The following is a 15,992-nucleotide window of genomic DNA, read 5'->3' as shown; positions in this document are numbered from 1 at the left end:
TACTTGTACTTGCATTTTGTTACAGAGAATATTGAAAAGATAGTCAGTGGTTGAGATTTAATAAACTTAATGATTTTTATTGCTTTATCAAGGACATTCTTATTTTTTTTATTTTTATTTTTTTTCGGCACGCGGGCCTCTCACCGCTGCGGCCCCTCCCGCCATGGCACACAGGCTCCGGACGTGCAGGCCCAGTGGCCATGGCCCACGGGCCCAGCCGCTCCATGGCACGTGGGATCCTCCCGGACCGGGGCACGAACCCACGTCCCCTGCATTGGCAGGCGGACTCCCAACCACTGCGCCACGAGGGAAGCCCTATCAAGGATATTCTTAAGTGAAAGTAGCCTCTTTTTTCTTTCTTTTTTATTTAATGTGAATGCATGGCAGTGAAAAATAAATGTTTACTAGTATAGTTGGATGCCACTGCCTTGATTTAGCAAAGGCACCGGGAATTTTACCCACCCTTGCTTTTACAGCATCATTGCAAATATTAACATAGTGAAAAGGGCAAATAACTATTTTCATAATAATACTAAAATATTAAAATAGCTTTGATCTTAGGAACTTTTTGAAAGGGTATCAGGGTCCCAGGGATTTGTGAACTACACTTAGAGAGCTACTGCTCTAAATTATCTTTTCTCTAGTGAAAAATCATGTCCTTTGTTAGTAAACACTATGTAAAATGTTTACATTTTCAGTTACTTTAGATTTATTCATGTACAACAAATGTCTGATTTTTACATTGGTGCCACATACAAGAATAATTTACTTTGTATCTCTCCAAAAGTTTTTTTCTAACTTTACCACATTATATACTCACCTACCACCCAAGAACACCTGGCATAATGTTACATAATAATCACTTAGTAAGTTTCTATTGGAAGAAGTTTGTTGATAAAGAGAAGGGATTTGGACAAGAAAAAGAAAATTAATTGGTATTAATAATAAGCATTACCAAATCAGAAAAAGTGAGGGTTTTTTTCTTTGCTTTTTGCCAAGACATTGCTGCTCTTGATACATCAATAAAAATGATCTTTAATTTTTTCTTTCCCTATGGGTTTCTGTGTATTATGGAATTCCGCAGGCGCTGTTATTCTAATCAGCTGGTTTCTGATCGATATGCCATGCCAGAGTATTTTATCCAACCGGGACGTCTCTGTTGTGTAAGGATTTCTGAGGATAAGTGGTGGTATCGGGTCATTATCCATCGAATTCTTGGGAAACAGGAAGTTGAAGTGTTCTATCCAGACTTTGGAAATATTGGAACTGTTCAGAAGTCCTCCCTGAGGTTCCTCAAGTGAGTTAATAAACTGAATAAGGACAACTTAAGTTTTGAGCTGTAATGCTGAAACTCTGTGGGCTTAGGATCTCTCTTCCTTTTCTCCTGCCTCTCTCCCTCCATCCTACCCTCCATTCCACCCCCTTTCATCTTAGTGCAGGTTTGGCAAATGGTCATTTGGTCATTATAATCACAGTTGGATTATAATCTCTCACGTCTTCTTTCACATGACCGTGAATCTGAATGAACCATGAGACTAAATTTCAATCTTATATTAAGAAAATCATTCTTTGGGTCATGCGAAGAGTTGCATTTATATAGCATGAAGGTTGAACTGTTCCTACCTATATTTTATTTATTTTCAGTTATACATATCCTACCTATATTTTAATTGCATGGTTTTCAAGGACTATTATGTTTTTACAAGTGTATTTCTTAGGTTACTTTAAAATGTAAGACATTAATTTTAAAATGCATGAGTAAAATACTCTGAAATGGTGTGAAAAGCTTAAATCAAGGAGTGGATAAGAGATTCCATAAAATGCAGTTTTGAAATATGATTAACTATTCATATATTTGATTATCTGTTGCAGGTGCTGCTACACCAGGCTTCCAGCTCAGGCTATCCCCTGTTCTTTGGCTTGGGTGAGACCAGTAGAGGTATGTTTGCTTGTTTCCTGTTTAATCAGCAAACATTTGATGCCAAGAACAATTCTAGGTTCTCAGAATACAAAAATAAAACATAGAATGAGCCCTCAAAGAAATCATTGTAGACAGTATGAAAGATAGGCACGTAGACAAAAATAATAGTGCTGTGTCATATTTGCTAGAAAATTTTGCAGCGTGTGGTAGAAATGCAAAAGGAAGAGCGCTCATCTCTGTTCGGGGTAATCAGAGAAGGCCCCATACTAGAGGTGGCATTTGCATGAAACTTTGAAGGAAGATTAGTTCTACAACTGGACAGACAAGAAAAGAAAGGCGTTTCAGGCAAAGGGAGAGCAGCATGAAATATCTCAAATATGAGGAATTTTAAGTGGTTCTGTTTGGCTGCATAATAGAGGATGTGCTGGAATTGGTGCATGGCAAATGATGTCAGAGAAGTAGACAGTAAACTAAGGAGGAGACCCATAGCCATGTGCAGGAGTCTGGACGCAATGTCCAGACTGGGGAGCGACTAAAGGGAACTGCCACAATCAGATATATGTTTTTTAAAGAATTCTCTAGTGGTGGGAGATGATTGGAGTGGGATGGAGCAGGAGGCATTTTCATCCATATAGATGCATTGGTTTATGTAGCTATAGTTATGCACCTAATTTTATGTTTTTTCCTCAGAACTCTTAATTATACATGCCATACACATTTATTACACCATATTTGTCTGTTTAACCTAAATAACTTATCAGTTGCTAACATATACGTGGATTATTCCTTACTTTTTTTTAATCTGAAAAACACGATAAAGAGAAAAGAAGAAGAAAAAACATTATCTGTAATGCCACCATTCAAATGCATTCAATTTAGAAATTTGATATGAGTTTTTCAGTTTAGTTTATTGGATGTTGGGGATGAGGGTTTTGTAGGGTTTTTAGGCTTATATAAAATAGTAATCATATTATTTTATATTCCATTTTCCACTCAACATTATAGCATAAATACATTTACATGTTATCGTTCGCAATTTTAATAAGTACGTAAGTAATCTAGCTAAACGCGCATTGTAGCCTGTTTAACTGTCCCTTTATTGTTAGACTAATTCAGTCCACTTCTGATTTTTGAGTATTATAAATAATTATGCAAAGTATGGTTTTTGTGCGAGTCACTACTCAGCATTGTTTTCTAGGGTGCATTTTAGCCCTGACTAGGTTTCTTTTTAGTACTTCCATCAGGGAGGTCAGGGCTAAATTTGTGATGCCAATGTCCGTTACTCTCATATCAGCCAGGTGGCTTCCATTTTTCGTTTTCTTTGCAATTTCCTTCCTAAACTGCTTCTGGCCTTAGGGCTTTTGTGCATGCTGGTCACTGAAATAACTGATTCAAAGAATTCTCATGGTTGGCTCCTTCTTGTCGTTCAAATTTAAGCCCAAATGTTATTTCCCCAAGAAGGACTTCCTTGACCAGTCAATTTAAAGTGCACTCTTCCTCTTCAGTCATTCATCATCATTTTGTTTTATCTTTTTTTTTAAAAAAAAGTTTATTTATTTTAATTTGAGTATAATTGCTTTACAGTGTTGTGCTAGTTTCTGTCGCACAGTGAAGTGAATCAGCCATAAGAATACACACATCCCCTCCCTCGTGGACCTCCCTCCTCCACCCATCCCACCCACCTAGGCCATCACAGAGCACCGGGCTGAGCTCCCTGTGTTATACAGCAGGTTCCCACTAGCTATCTTTTACACATAGTAGTGTATGTATGTCAAAATTAATATCCCAATTCATCCCACCCTCCCCTTCGCCCACTGTGTCCACCCGTGCATTCTCTATGTCTGCCCTGCAAATAGGTTCATCTGTACCATTAATATTTCTTTCTTTCTTTCTTTATTGGCTGCATCAGGTCTTAATTGTGGCATGCGCGATCTTTAGTTGAGGCACACGGACTCTTCGTTGCAGTGTGTGGGGTTCTCTCTAGTGGTGGCGTGCGGGCACCAGAGTGTGCAGGCTCATTAGTTGCAGTACGCGGGCTCTCTAGTTGTGGTGCATGGGCTCCAGAATGTGCGGGCTCAGTAGTTGTGGCACATGGGCTCTCTAGTTTTGGCTCACGGACTCCAGAGCACATAGACTCAGTAGTTGTGGTGCACGGGCTTTCTGCCCCATGGCATGTGGGATCTTAGTGCCCCAACCAGGGATCGAACTGGCATCCCCTGCATTGCAAGACAGATTCTTAACCACTAGACCACCAGGGAAGTCCCTTGTTTTATCTTTGTAACACTATCTGGTATTATTTTAATTGTTTGTTCACATACAACATTGTAATTCCTGAGATCAGGGATATTGTCTGTCATATTTACCACTGTATCTCCAGTGCCTAGATCAATGTTTGGTGCATGGTAGGTGCTCAATAAATTTTTTTAACTGAATGTAGCTCATTCATGTCTTTATTTCTATATCTTTTTTCTGGTTTGGTGAGCTAATACTCTCATATACAAAATCTAAAGCAGGCAGAAAAGTAGAAGTCTACCCTTGGAAGTCAAACCGCAATAGGTGAGTCAGGAATTTTTCAGCTTCTTTCCTGAGGTCACTCCCCAGTCTACAGCCTTGCTGGCTTGCAGGATTAGAGGACATTGTATGGGAATAGCAAAACAGCTAGAAGTTAGGGTGTAATACTTAAAGGGAGGGAGCCATAGAATGGGTGCATTCCAAAATCATTGTACGGATATAAAATCCGCCCAAATCCTTAGATGACAACTAAACTTTGCAAGCACTGGAGAGAACCCAGTGGCCCTAGTGAAAAGTCACTGGCTTACCTATTACTTTTCTCACCTTGTACGCCTTATTTTGAAGAGGTTTTTAATCATTCCACTATGTTATTTCAGTGATTACTCTAGGAAGTACAGCATATGTGTGTAGCAATACAAGGACATTAGGACACGAATTTCTTTAATGTCCTCTTCTGATCTATTTTTGTTTTGTAATTAACGTTATTGTTTTTAACCCCTCAAGAAAATAACTGCATATAATAATAACAAATCCATTTAGATTTAGTCACGTATTTCTCAGTCTCTTAGCTCTTCAGTCTTGCTGCTCAAACCCTCTGGGAACATTTTCTTTCTATTTGAACTGTATCTTTTAGGATTTCATTTTGTAAGGGTTTATTGATGGCAAGCTCAGTTATGTTCACCTGAAAATATCATTTTGTGCTTATTCTTGAAAGATATGTTCAGTAGGTATAGAATTCTAGGTTGGTAGTTACTATCTTCATTACGTGGAAGGTATCATTACACTGGCTTCTGGTTTCCCTTATGATATTTAAGCCAGCTGTCCATCTAATGGATGTTCCTTTGAAGGCAATATCCTTTTTGTCTGTAGCTATTTTTAAAATTTTGTATTTGTTACTTGTGTTCTTCAGCTTTTTTAAAAAGCAGGATAGATTTTTATTTTATAGATATTTGCTATCCGTATAGAAGAAAGACCTCAATAATCCAGGATATTTCTTCTTTCTTTCTTTTTTATAAATTTATATATTTATTTATTTATTTTTGGCTGCTTTGGGTCTTTGTTGCTGTGCACGGGCTTTCTCTAGCTGTGGCGAGCAGGGGCTACTCTTTGTTGCGGTGCGCAGGCTTCTCATTGCGGTGGCTTCTCTTGTTACAGAGCACAGGCTCTAGGCGCGCGGGCTTCAGTAGCTGTGGCACGCAACCTCAGTAGTTGTGGCTCACGGGCTCTCAAGCGCAGGATCAGTAGTTGTGGTACACAGGCTTAGTTGCTCCGTGTCATGTGGGATCTTAAAGGACCAGAGCTTGAACCCGTGTCCCCTGCATTGGCAGGCACATTCTTAACCACTGTGCCACCAGGGAAGCCCTAGGATATTTTTTCAAAGGACACTATGCTTTTAACAATTTCAGGATGGCATTAAAACTATCTGCTAATGAAATTGAAACTTGTAAATTTACTCTTTAGGAAACAAAATTATTTATTTGTAATTGAGGTAATGTTGATTTATAACATTATATAAGTTTCATGTGTACAACGTTATATTTCTACTTCTGGATACCCTACCACGTGTTCACTACCAAAAATTTATTTTCCATCTGTAACCGTAGTTGGCCTGACCCCCTTTACCCATTTTGCCCTCCCCGCTTCCCCTTCCCCTCTGGTAATCACTACTCTGTTCTCCATATATATGTATTTGTTTTTGTTTGGTTTGGTTTGTACATTATTTTATTTTTGTTTGTTTGTTTATTCGGGTTTTTTTGATACTCCACATCAGTGGCATCATGTGGTAGTTCTCTTTCTCTATCTGACTTATTTTACTTAGCATAAAATGCTCAAATTCCATCCATGTTGTTGCAAATGGCAAGACATTTATATATATATTTTTAAAGCTGAGCAGTATTCCATTATGTACATATATACCACATCTTCTTTACCATTCGTCTGTTGATGGGCACTTCAGTTGTTTCCATATCTTGGCTATTGTAAATAATGCCAAAGAACATGGGGGTTGAGATATCTTTTCAGATCAGTGTTTTCATATTCTTTGAATAAATACCCAGAAGTGGGATAGCTGGATCATATGATAGTTCTAATCTTAATTTTTTGAGGACTCTCCATACTGTCTTCCATAGTGGAGGTACCAATTTACATTCCCACCAACAGGTTTCCCTTTTTTTCCACATCCTTGCCACCACTTATTTCTTGCCTTTTTGATAATAGCCGTTCTGACAGGTGTGAGGTGCTATCTTATTATGGTTTTGTTTTGCATTTCCATAGTAATTAGTGATGTTGAGCATCTTTTCATGTACCTGTTGACCATACGTATGTCTTCTTTGGAAAAATGTCTATTCTGTTCCTCTGCCCTTTTTTTTTTTTTTTTTTTTGCGGTACGTGGGCCTCTCGCTGTTGTGGCCTCTCCTGTTGCGGAGCACAGGCTCCGGACGCTCAGGCTCAGCGGCCATGGCCCACGGGCCCAGCCGTTCTGCAGCATGTGGGATCTTCCTGGACCAGGGATCAAACCTGTGCCCCCTGCATTCACAGGTGGATTCTTAACCACTGCACCACCAGGGAAGTCCCTATAGTTTTCAATATACAGATCTTGCACCTCTTTGGTTAAATTTATTCCTAAATGTTTTATTTTGTTGCAATTGCAAATGGGATTGTTTTCTTAATTTCTCTTTCTGCTAGGTCATTGTTAGCATACAGAAATGCAACATTTTTATATATTGATTTTGTATCCTATTACTTCACTCATTTATTATTTCTAAGAGTTTTTTGATGGAGTCTTCAGAGTTTTCTCTATATAAAATCATGTCATCTGCAAATAGTGACAGTTTTACCCCTTCCTTTCCAATTTGGATGCCTTTTATTTCTTTTTCTTGCCTGATTGCTCTGGCTAGGACTTCCAACACTGTGTTGAATAAAAGTGGCGAGAATGGGCATCCTGGTGTTGTTCCTGATCTTAGGGGAATAGATTTCAATTTTTTTCCTTTGAGTGTGATGTTAGCTGGGGGTTTGTTATATGTGGCCCATACTATGTTGAGGATATGTCCCTTCTGTATCCTCTTTATTGAGATTTTTTATCATAAATGGGCTTTGAATCTTGTCAAATGCCTTTTCTGCATCCCGTGAGATGATCATATGGCTTTTATCCTTCATTTTGTTAATGTGGTGTATCACATTGATTGATTTGTGAATATTGAACCATTATTGTGTGGAATAAATCCCACTTAATCATGGAGTATGATCTTTTTGATGTACTGTTGAATTCAGTTTGCTAATATTTTGTTGAGGATTTTGCATCTATGTTCATTAGAGATAGTGGCCTGAATTTTCTTTTTTTGTGTTGTCTTTGTCTGCTTTTGGTATCAGGGTGATGTTGGCCTCTTAAAATGAGTTAGGAAATGTTCCCTTCTCTTCAGTTTTATAGAATAGTTTGAAAAGGATAGGTATTAAATCTTCTTTGACTGTTTGGTAGAATTTACCTGTGGAGCTGTCTGGTCCTGGACTTTTGATTTTTTGGGAGCTTTTGATTACTGTTTCAGTCTCTGTGCTAGTGATCAGTCTATTCAGATTCTCTATTTCTTCCTGATTCAGTCTTGGAAGTTTGTATGATTCTAAGAATTTGTTCATTTCTTCTAGGCTGTCTAATTTGTTGGTATATAGCTGTTCATAATATTCTTTTACAATCTTGTATTTATGTGATATCTGTTGTTATTTCTGCCTTTTGTTTGATTTTATTTATCAGGACCTTCTCTCTTTTTTCTTAGTGAGTCTAGCTAACGGTTTGTCAAATTTTGTTCATGGTTTTTTTTTTTTTTTTGCAGTACGTGGGCCTCTCACTGTTGTGGCCTCTCCCACTGTGGAGCACAGGCTCCGGACGTGCAGGCTCAGCAGCCATGGCTCACGGGCCCAGCCGCTGCGCGGCATGTGGGATCTTCCCGGACCGGGGCACGAACCCGTGTCCCCTGCCTCGGCAGGCGGACTCTCAACCACTGCGTCACCAGGGAAGCCCTTGTTCATGTTTTTGAAGAACCAGCACTTAGTTCATTGATCTTTTCTACTGTCCTTTTACTCTCTATTTTATGTATTTCTGCTCTGATCTTTATTATTTCCTTCATTCTACTAACTTTGCCCTTTGTTTTTCTTTTTTTAGTTTCTTTAGCTGTAAGGTTAGATTGTTTGAGATTTTTCTTGTTTCTTAAGGGTAGGTCTATATTGCTATAAACTTCCCTCTTTGTAATGTTTTTGCTGCATCCCATAGATTTTGGTATGTTGTATTTTCATTTTCATTTGTCTTCAGGTAATTTTTTATTTCTTCTTTGATTCCTTCATTGACCCAATAGTTGTTCAGTAGCATGTTGCTCAGTTTCCATGTATTGGTGACTTTTCTAGTTTTCTTCTTGTAGTTGATTTCTAATTTCATTCCATTGTGATCAGAGAAGATACTTGATATGATTTCAGTCTTCTTAAATTTAGTGAGACTTGTTTTGCATCCCAACATATGGTTTATCCTTGAGAAAGTTTCATGTGCACTTGAGAAGAATGTATAGTCTACTGCATTTGAGTGGAATGAATGTTCTGTACAAATCTATCAAATTCATCTTGTCTGTTGTTTCATTTAAGGCCAGTGTTTCCTTGTTGACTTTCTGTCTGGATGATCTATCTATAGATGTAAGTGGGGTGTTATTAAAGTCCTCTACTATTACATGTTGCTGCCAATTTCTCTCTTTAGGTCTGTCAATAATTGTTTTATATATTTTGGTGCTCCTATATTAGGTGCAAATATATTAATCGCTGTTACGTCTCCTTGATGTGTTTTCCCCTTTATTATACTGTCCATTTTTGTCTCTTGTTACCTTTTCTGACTTGAAGTTTATTTTGCCTGATATGAGTATGGCTATATCTACTTTCTTTTGGCTGCTGTTTTCTTGGAGAATCATCTTCCATCCCTTCGCTTTGAGCCTATGTTTGTATTTAGAGCTGAGACGAGTCTCCTGGAGGGAACATTTAGTTGGGTCTTGCTTTGTAATCCATCCAGCCACTCTGTGTCTTTTGATTGGTGAATTTAGTGTATTTACATTTAGGGCAATTATTGATAGTTGGATGTTGGCTTTTTAGCTTTTGTTTTCTGGTTGCTTTAAATCTCCCATTGTTTCTTTTTTTCCCCCATTGTTTCTTTTTCCTTGTGTTTCTGTCTGCCATTTTGGTTTGGTGGTTTTCTAAAATATTTTTCTTAGCTTCCTCTTTTGCTGTTTTTTGTGTCTCTGCTCTATTTTTATGTTCTGTGTTTACCCTGAAGTTTGTATGAGACATGTCAATTAAAATAGTCCATTTTCTGCTGATAGCATCTTATATTCATTTACCTATACAAGTGCCGTCCTTTTCCTCTTCCCCTATAAAATTTGTTTTTGTTCTCTTAAATTACCCCTTTTTATGTTGTGAGTTGTTATCAGACTAAGAGAGCTATATTTGTTTTTCTGCTTTATTTTTTTTTCTCCCTTTAGATTTTATACTATTTATTATTAAAGTGTTTAAAAATCTATTCTGATAGAGAGTTGCAGTTTTCCAGTTCTGTCTTGTTATTACTTTGCTCAAAATTTTTTGTATTTTTGCCATTTTTTTTTTTCTGGTTGAAGAGCTCCTTTCAACATGTTTTGTAAGGCAGGTCTAGTGTTGATGAACTCCTTCAGCTTTTGTTGGTCTGGGAAAGTCTTTGTTTCTCCTTCATATCTGAATGATAACTTTGCTGAAATAGGGTATTCATGGCTGACAGTTTTTATCTTTTAGTATTTTGAGAATGTCATTCCACTCCCTCCTGGCCTGTAGGGTTTCTGCTGAGAATCTACTGGTAGCCTAATGGGGGCTCCTTTGTAGGTCACCATCCTTTTTTCCCTGGCTGCCTTTAAAATTCTTTGTCATTGACTTTTGACAATTTTAATATTATGTCTTGGAGGAGGTCTTTTTGCATAGGGGTAATTAGATATTCTCTTAGCTTCATGGGCTTGTATATCCAGTTTCTTCCCCAGGTTTGTATTATTTCTTTAAATAATCTCTCTGCTGTCTTTTCCCTCTGTTCTCCTTCTGGGATGCTCATTATCCTAATGTTGCCTGTCCTTAAAGAGTTGGAGAGCTCTTGTAGGATTTCCTCATTTTAAATATCTTCCCTTTCCTCTTCTACTTGTATCATTTCTAGATTTCTATCTTCAAGCTCACTAATTTTCTCTTCCATATGGTCTGCTCTAGTCCCAGACTAATATATTCTTCATCTCATTTATTGAGTTCTTCAGCTCCAGAATTTCTGTTTGGTGCTTTTTTAAAGTTTCAGTCTCTTCGGTAAAGTATTCCTTCTGTTCATTCATTTTATTCCTGAGCTCATTAAACTGCCTTTCTGAGTTTTCTTTTAGCTCATTGAATTTCTTCACAACAGCTATTTTGCATTCGCTATCAGTTAAATTGGAACATTCCATAACTTTGGTTTCTGGAGAATTGTCATTGTCTTTTTGTGGTACCATGTCACTGTGGCCCTTCATGTTGTTTGATGAAGTGTTCTTGAGCCAGTGCATTTAATATTAAATGACAGGTTAGGAGTTAAATTCCCTCCGGTAGGTGGCACCATCACACAAGTTTTCGGTTTCTCTTCCTTGAGCTGCCTCTGGTCATATTTGAGAGTTAGCACTTTTCAGCCTCCACCTACCCTGTAATAGGTGTGGCTCTATGCCTTCTTTGTTGCTTTTTGTGCCACCAGGGTCGTTGCTGCCATGCTTCTGCCAGAGCCGCTGTCGTCACCAGGACGGTTGGCTCTTTCCTTGTGTCTGGGATCCCTTGAGACACAGGATCTTCTGTGGGGGAAGGGGGATGGGAGGAGGGGTCATGGGCGCCTCAGATGCTGGAGGGACAGGGTCGCGGGCCCCACTGCCGCTGCTCCCCACTTGCCTGTGGTCATGGGTGCCGGGAGTGGTCAGGTGGCCACAGTGTGTGCACCACCTTCCCTGCTGCTACTGGGTTCTCTGAAGCTATGGGCTCCGCTGCCTCAGTTGGAGGGCCAGGATTGCAGGCACGGGCTCTGAGGTTCCCTTGCCCCCACTGTGCGTTCCAGTACACCCAGCTTTGGGTGTGTAGATGTGTGGAATTCTCCAGTGCCCTATTGTGTTGGGCGGAGACACCTTTGTTGAGTTGTGGATGTTTCATTGAATGTAGATTGAAAGGGGAAGACAAAGGTAGTTTTTCCACTCTAACATGTTTCTGAAGTCTGAAAACCGTGTTCTTCAGTTTTAATATGATTATGTGTGGATTTATTCTTATTTATCCTACTTTGTGGTACATTGGACTTTTTATCTGTGCATTGTTACTTTTCATTAAATCTGGCTAATTCCCAGCCATTATCTCTTCAATTATTGTCATTTCCCCATATTCATATTTATATTCCCTCTCTCTCTCTCTGTTTCTGCCTCTCTTTTTCTAGAATAATTAAAAGTATGTTAAACCTTCTCAATTTACCTTCCATATCTTTTAACCTCTCTTCTGTATGTTACATATTTCTGTCTTCTGTGTTGCATTCTGGGTAACTTTTCCAAATCACCTTCCACTTTACTGATACACTCTTTAATTCTACCTAATCTGCTATTGAATAAACCTATTAAGTTTTTAATTTTGGTTATTATATTGTTACTTTCTAAAAGTTCTCTTGGTTCTTTAATTCTGCTAGATCAATTTTAAATAGATTGCAGGTCTCCGCAGAAGCTTTCAAATTAATTTTGTTTTTTTATTTTAAGCATAGTATGTTAGTTCTTTTATAATTCATCTGGAAATTCAAATATCTAAAGTTTTTGAGGTTTCGTATTAGTTATGTTGTTTCTCGTTGTTCTTCCTTGTGATTCATTGTCTCTTTATATGCTTTTTATCTTTGTCTGTGTACTGCTCATTGACTTTTAAAAATTTTTGTAAAAATGGTTGAATACAGATTGAGATTGCCTACCTCCAGAGAGATTTACATTCGCTTCTGCCAGGTATCTAGCAGTACGACCAGTCTGGAGCCATGTTAATTTAAATGAACAACCTGAGGATTTGTGTATCACCCAGGTGATGTGAAAATTGAGCTGCAAATCCATGTGAAGGCTAGTTTATTTCTTTTCCTCCTTATCCTGAGCATGAACCCCTAGGGACTCCCTTCTCTGGGTGGTTACTGGCTTTGATTTCTGTCCTCTTTGACCTGTGAGACCATCAAAACCGAAGTGAAGATTTGCCTGGATTAGCACATACCCTGAAGGCAAAAATAGTTCCCACTTTCCCTTTAATTTTGGCCTGATAATTTGTTACACTTTTGTCAGTTCTTTGATGCTTTGGGAACATATTTAAAAAATATTTTATCTAGAATATTTAGTTTCTGTAGGAGGGTTGTTCCAATAATCTAACTCAAACATTTCCAAACATGAAAGTTTTTCATCACATTAAAATAAATTTTTTCCCATTATCCCATTTTCATCATTTTTCCTTTATTCTGACTTTTCTCATCCCCAAATCATAAATATCCTCAAATGTGTTATTTTAGTATTTTCATGCTTTGATTTTCCCACTAAAATCTCTAGTTCATTAGGAATTCATTTTTGTATATGTTTTTTATAATTCATGTTTGCATCTGTCATCTGAATCTCATATCTTGTTTGTGTTTCAGGAACATTGGACATCCGGAGCTATTTTGCAGTTCCAGAAGTTGTGTGGTTTGAAGCCATTAGTGGGGGTAGTGGATGAATATGTAGATGGAATCCTTAACATTTTTCTGTGTGATACGTCCTCACATGAAGACATCTATTTCCATCATGTCTTGAGAACAGAGGGCCATGCTATTGTATGCCAAGAAAATGTTCCTTCTAAGGTGGAGCAGTCTGGATGTATTTTGTAATGTATTGTATTTAATCTCAACAGTGTAAGGTGTAAGAGAATTTAATACTGAAGGTTATTTGATTTATTCTTTAGTGATATCTGTGAGATTCCTGCCTTCTTAATGCAGAGCACTTTCTTAATTTTCACATGATCACAAAAAACTACGTTTGCCTTATTTTCCTTTAGAATATACTTTTATTTTAAATAATTGATTGAGGATTCTGTCTTACCCCCAATTATTTAATTTTCTGAAGTTTTCTTAGAGAAGTGCAACAGTCTCTTATTTTGTAATTATTGATAGCAGTGTCTACATTTTCATTAATATTGATGTTGATAATTTTTGTGGCTAGCAAAAACTATCACTATAGAAAAAAATCTGACTTAAATTTTAGAAGATAATGCATTTCCACAACATTTGAAAATTATGAAGTGCTAACTTTTTCACTTTTTCTCTGAGAAACTAAATTTCCTTCGTATTTTTTTAATCCTAGGGTTTCAGAGACCTCAACCCTTTAACTTTATACACTAAATCCAGTGTAGGGCCAGAGGACATTGTCCTGACAGAACTGGGTTTTCCTTCCCAGCAGCACTATTTTAATGAAGATCGAGAGATAAATCCACAATCAAAAGAGAGAGAATTATATACCATGGTAAGAGGTTTTTGCAAACATCATCATATTCTTTTTATTATTGTTAATACTTAATGAGTACTTACTATATGCCAAACACTATAAAAGGCACTTTAAATATATTATTTAATACTTATAAAATCCCTGTGATGTAGTGACTATAATTAACCTTATTTTACTGATGACAAAACTGAGGCATTCCTAACCTAGGAGAGTTTGGAAACTATGCAGTAATCTTAACAGTTATCTTGTCTCTCATCATTTGCTGGTTTAAACCTTTACTTCAGCCATGCTTTTCCTGTATGATTTCTCTCATACACTGAATTCCACTGCTGCCTTGCTGCAGTTGTGACCTTACCTGCACTGACCCAAATGCTGTTCTTCCCTCTACACTCCTTAGATTCTTCTTGAAGTATTCTCATTTCTTACTTTCTCTGTAAACCTTGTGGCAACTCCTACCCACAGTAATAATAATATTATGTATTATTCCATCCCACAGTACCAATAATAAAAAAAAATAACCGACACTTATTGAACTCATACTGCACGGCAGGCACTGTTCTAAGTACCTGCATGTACTAGTTAATTTAATCTTCACAACCACTTTACCAGATTGGTGCTTTAAGATCCCTATTTTAGATATAAGTAAAGTGAAGCACATTAGTAAGTAATAAGTTAAATGATTTTTCAACAAATGAGCAGATAAATAGACATGTCCTCTGAGTCTCATATTCCTCATGGCAACAAATACTGGGCTAAGAATATAGATTGGGTTCACTTTGAGAGCCCAAAATTTATTTTTTTGGACACAGCAAAGCTTTTGTCTTTGAATAAAATATGAAAATATTATTTTATGTAAGTATGTTTTATATATCTGACTTTTTAAATTATAGGGATGATGTTATTTTTTTAGTGGACTTTTACTATTAGAAAAGATAAAAAGGAAAGGCTACTTTGCTGTACACCTGAAACTAGCACAACATTGTAAATCAACTATATTTCAATAAAAGAATTTTTTAAAAGGCCATTTGACTACTGAGAGATTAACCTACTCTGAAAAATATGTATGAATGTTTACTGCTGCATGTTTAAAATGATGTCAACATTTTAGATTTCATTTTAGTTTAAAATTAGTGGACTTCCCTGGTGGCACAGTGGTTAGGAATCCAACTGCCAATGCAGGGGACACGGGTTTGAGCCCTGGTCCGGGAAGATCCCACATACCACAGAGCAACTAAGCCCATGCGCCACAACTACTGAGCCTGCACTCTAGAGCCCACGAGCCACAACTACTGAGCCCGTGCGCAACAACTACTGAAGCCCGTGCGCCTGGAGCCCATGCTCCACAACAAGAGAAGCCACTGCAATGAGGAGCCCACACACTGCTACGAATGGTAGCCTCCACTCGCCACAACTAGAGAAAGCCCATGCACAGCAGTGAAGACCCAATGCAGCCAACGAAGACCCAATGCAGCCAAAAATAAATAAATAAATTTATTAAAAAATAATAATAAAATAAAATTAGTTAAAATTAATTGGGCTTGTTTGGCTTTCTGAAACCTGAATTTTTGCTAGTTATTACTTGATTAGAACAGTTATATTTCCTGATTCTTAAATAGTGAGTTGAATTCAACCTTAAAAGTTTTTAGAATATCTTATCATCACTGTTTGATGTCTTTAAATAATCATAGTTCAGTCCTGAAAATGAAATAAGGCCATCTTTTCTGCAAAAAAGATAAGGTCCAAAGCTCCTCTATCCTATCCCAGCCTATATTTTAACATATCAAGACTCCCATATGCTACACACACAGATACACACACATACACCTACCTCTATACACCGAGTTCCCTGTAATTCCTACTCTTCTTTTAGGCATCCTAACAATTTGTGTTATCTCCTTTAATTCGCAGACATCCTCCTTCCCCAGTGATATTTTGGTCATATCTCTGTGTTGGCTGTACACTGAAGGTTGTGCTGTGATTATCTGATTGTGTGTCTTCATTGCTATATTTTGAGTTCCTTTAGAGCTGAGACCTGTTGCATTCATCTT

General features: G+C 37.6%; 1 protein-coding gene across 1 annotated transcript in view; it reads left to right on the top strand.

Annotated features, from left to right (window-relative positions):
• TDRD5 (tudor domain containing 5) overlaps positions 1-15,992 on the top strand; it is a 93,764-nt gene that overhangs the window by 55,420 nt on the left and 22,352 nt on the right. The window contains exons 10-13 of the mRNA XM_019918694.3: positions 1,085-1,297; positions 1,873-1,939; positions 13,104-13,304; positions 13,804-13,962. Coding sequence (XP_019774253.2) covers positions 1,085-1,297; positions 1,873-1,939; positions 13,104-13,304; positions 13,804-13,962 — 640 coding nt within the window. The remainder of the gene's footprint in view (positions 1-1,084; positions 1,298-1,872; positions 1,940-13,103; positions 13,305-13,803; positions 13,963-15,992) is intronic.

The sequence above is a fragment of the Tursiops truncatus genome, chromosome 1, assembly GCF_011762595.2.
Source record: "Tursiops truncatus isolate mTurTru1 chromosome 1, mTurTru1.mat.Y, whole genome shotgun sequence".
Lineage (NCBI taxonomy): Eukaryota > Metazoa > Chordata > Mammalia > Artiodactyla > Delphinidae > Tursiops > Tursiops truncatus.
This window is presented reverse-complemented; position numbering and strand designations above follow the sequence as displayed.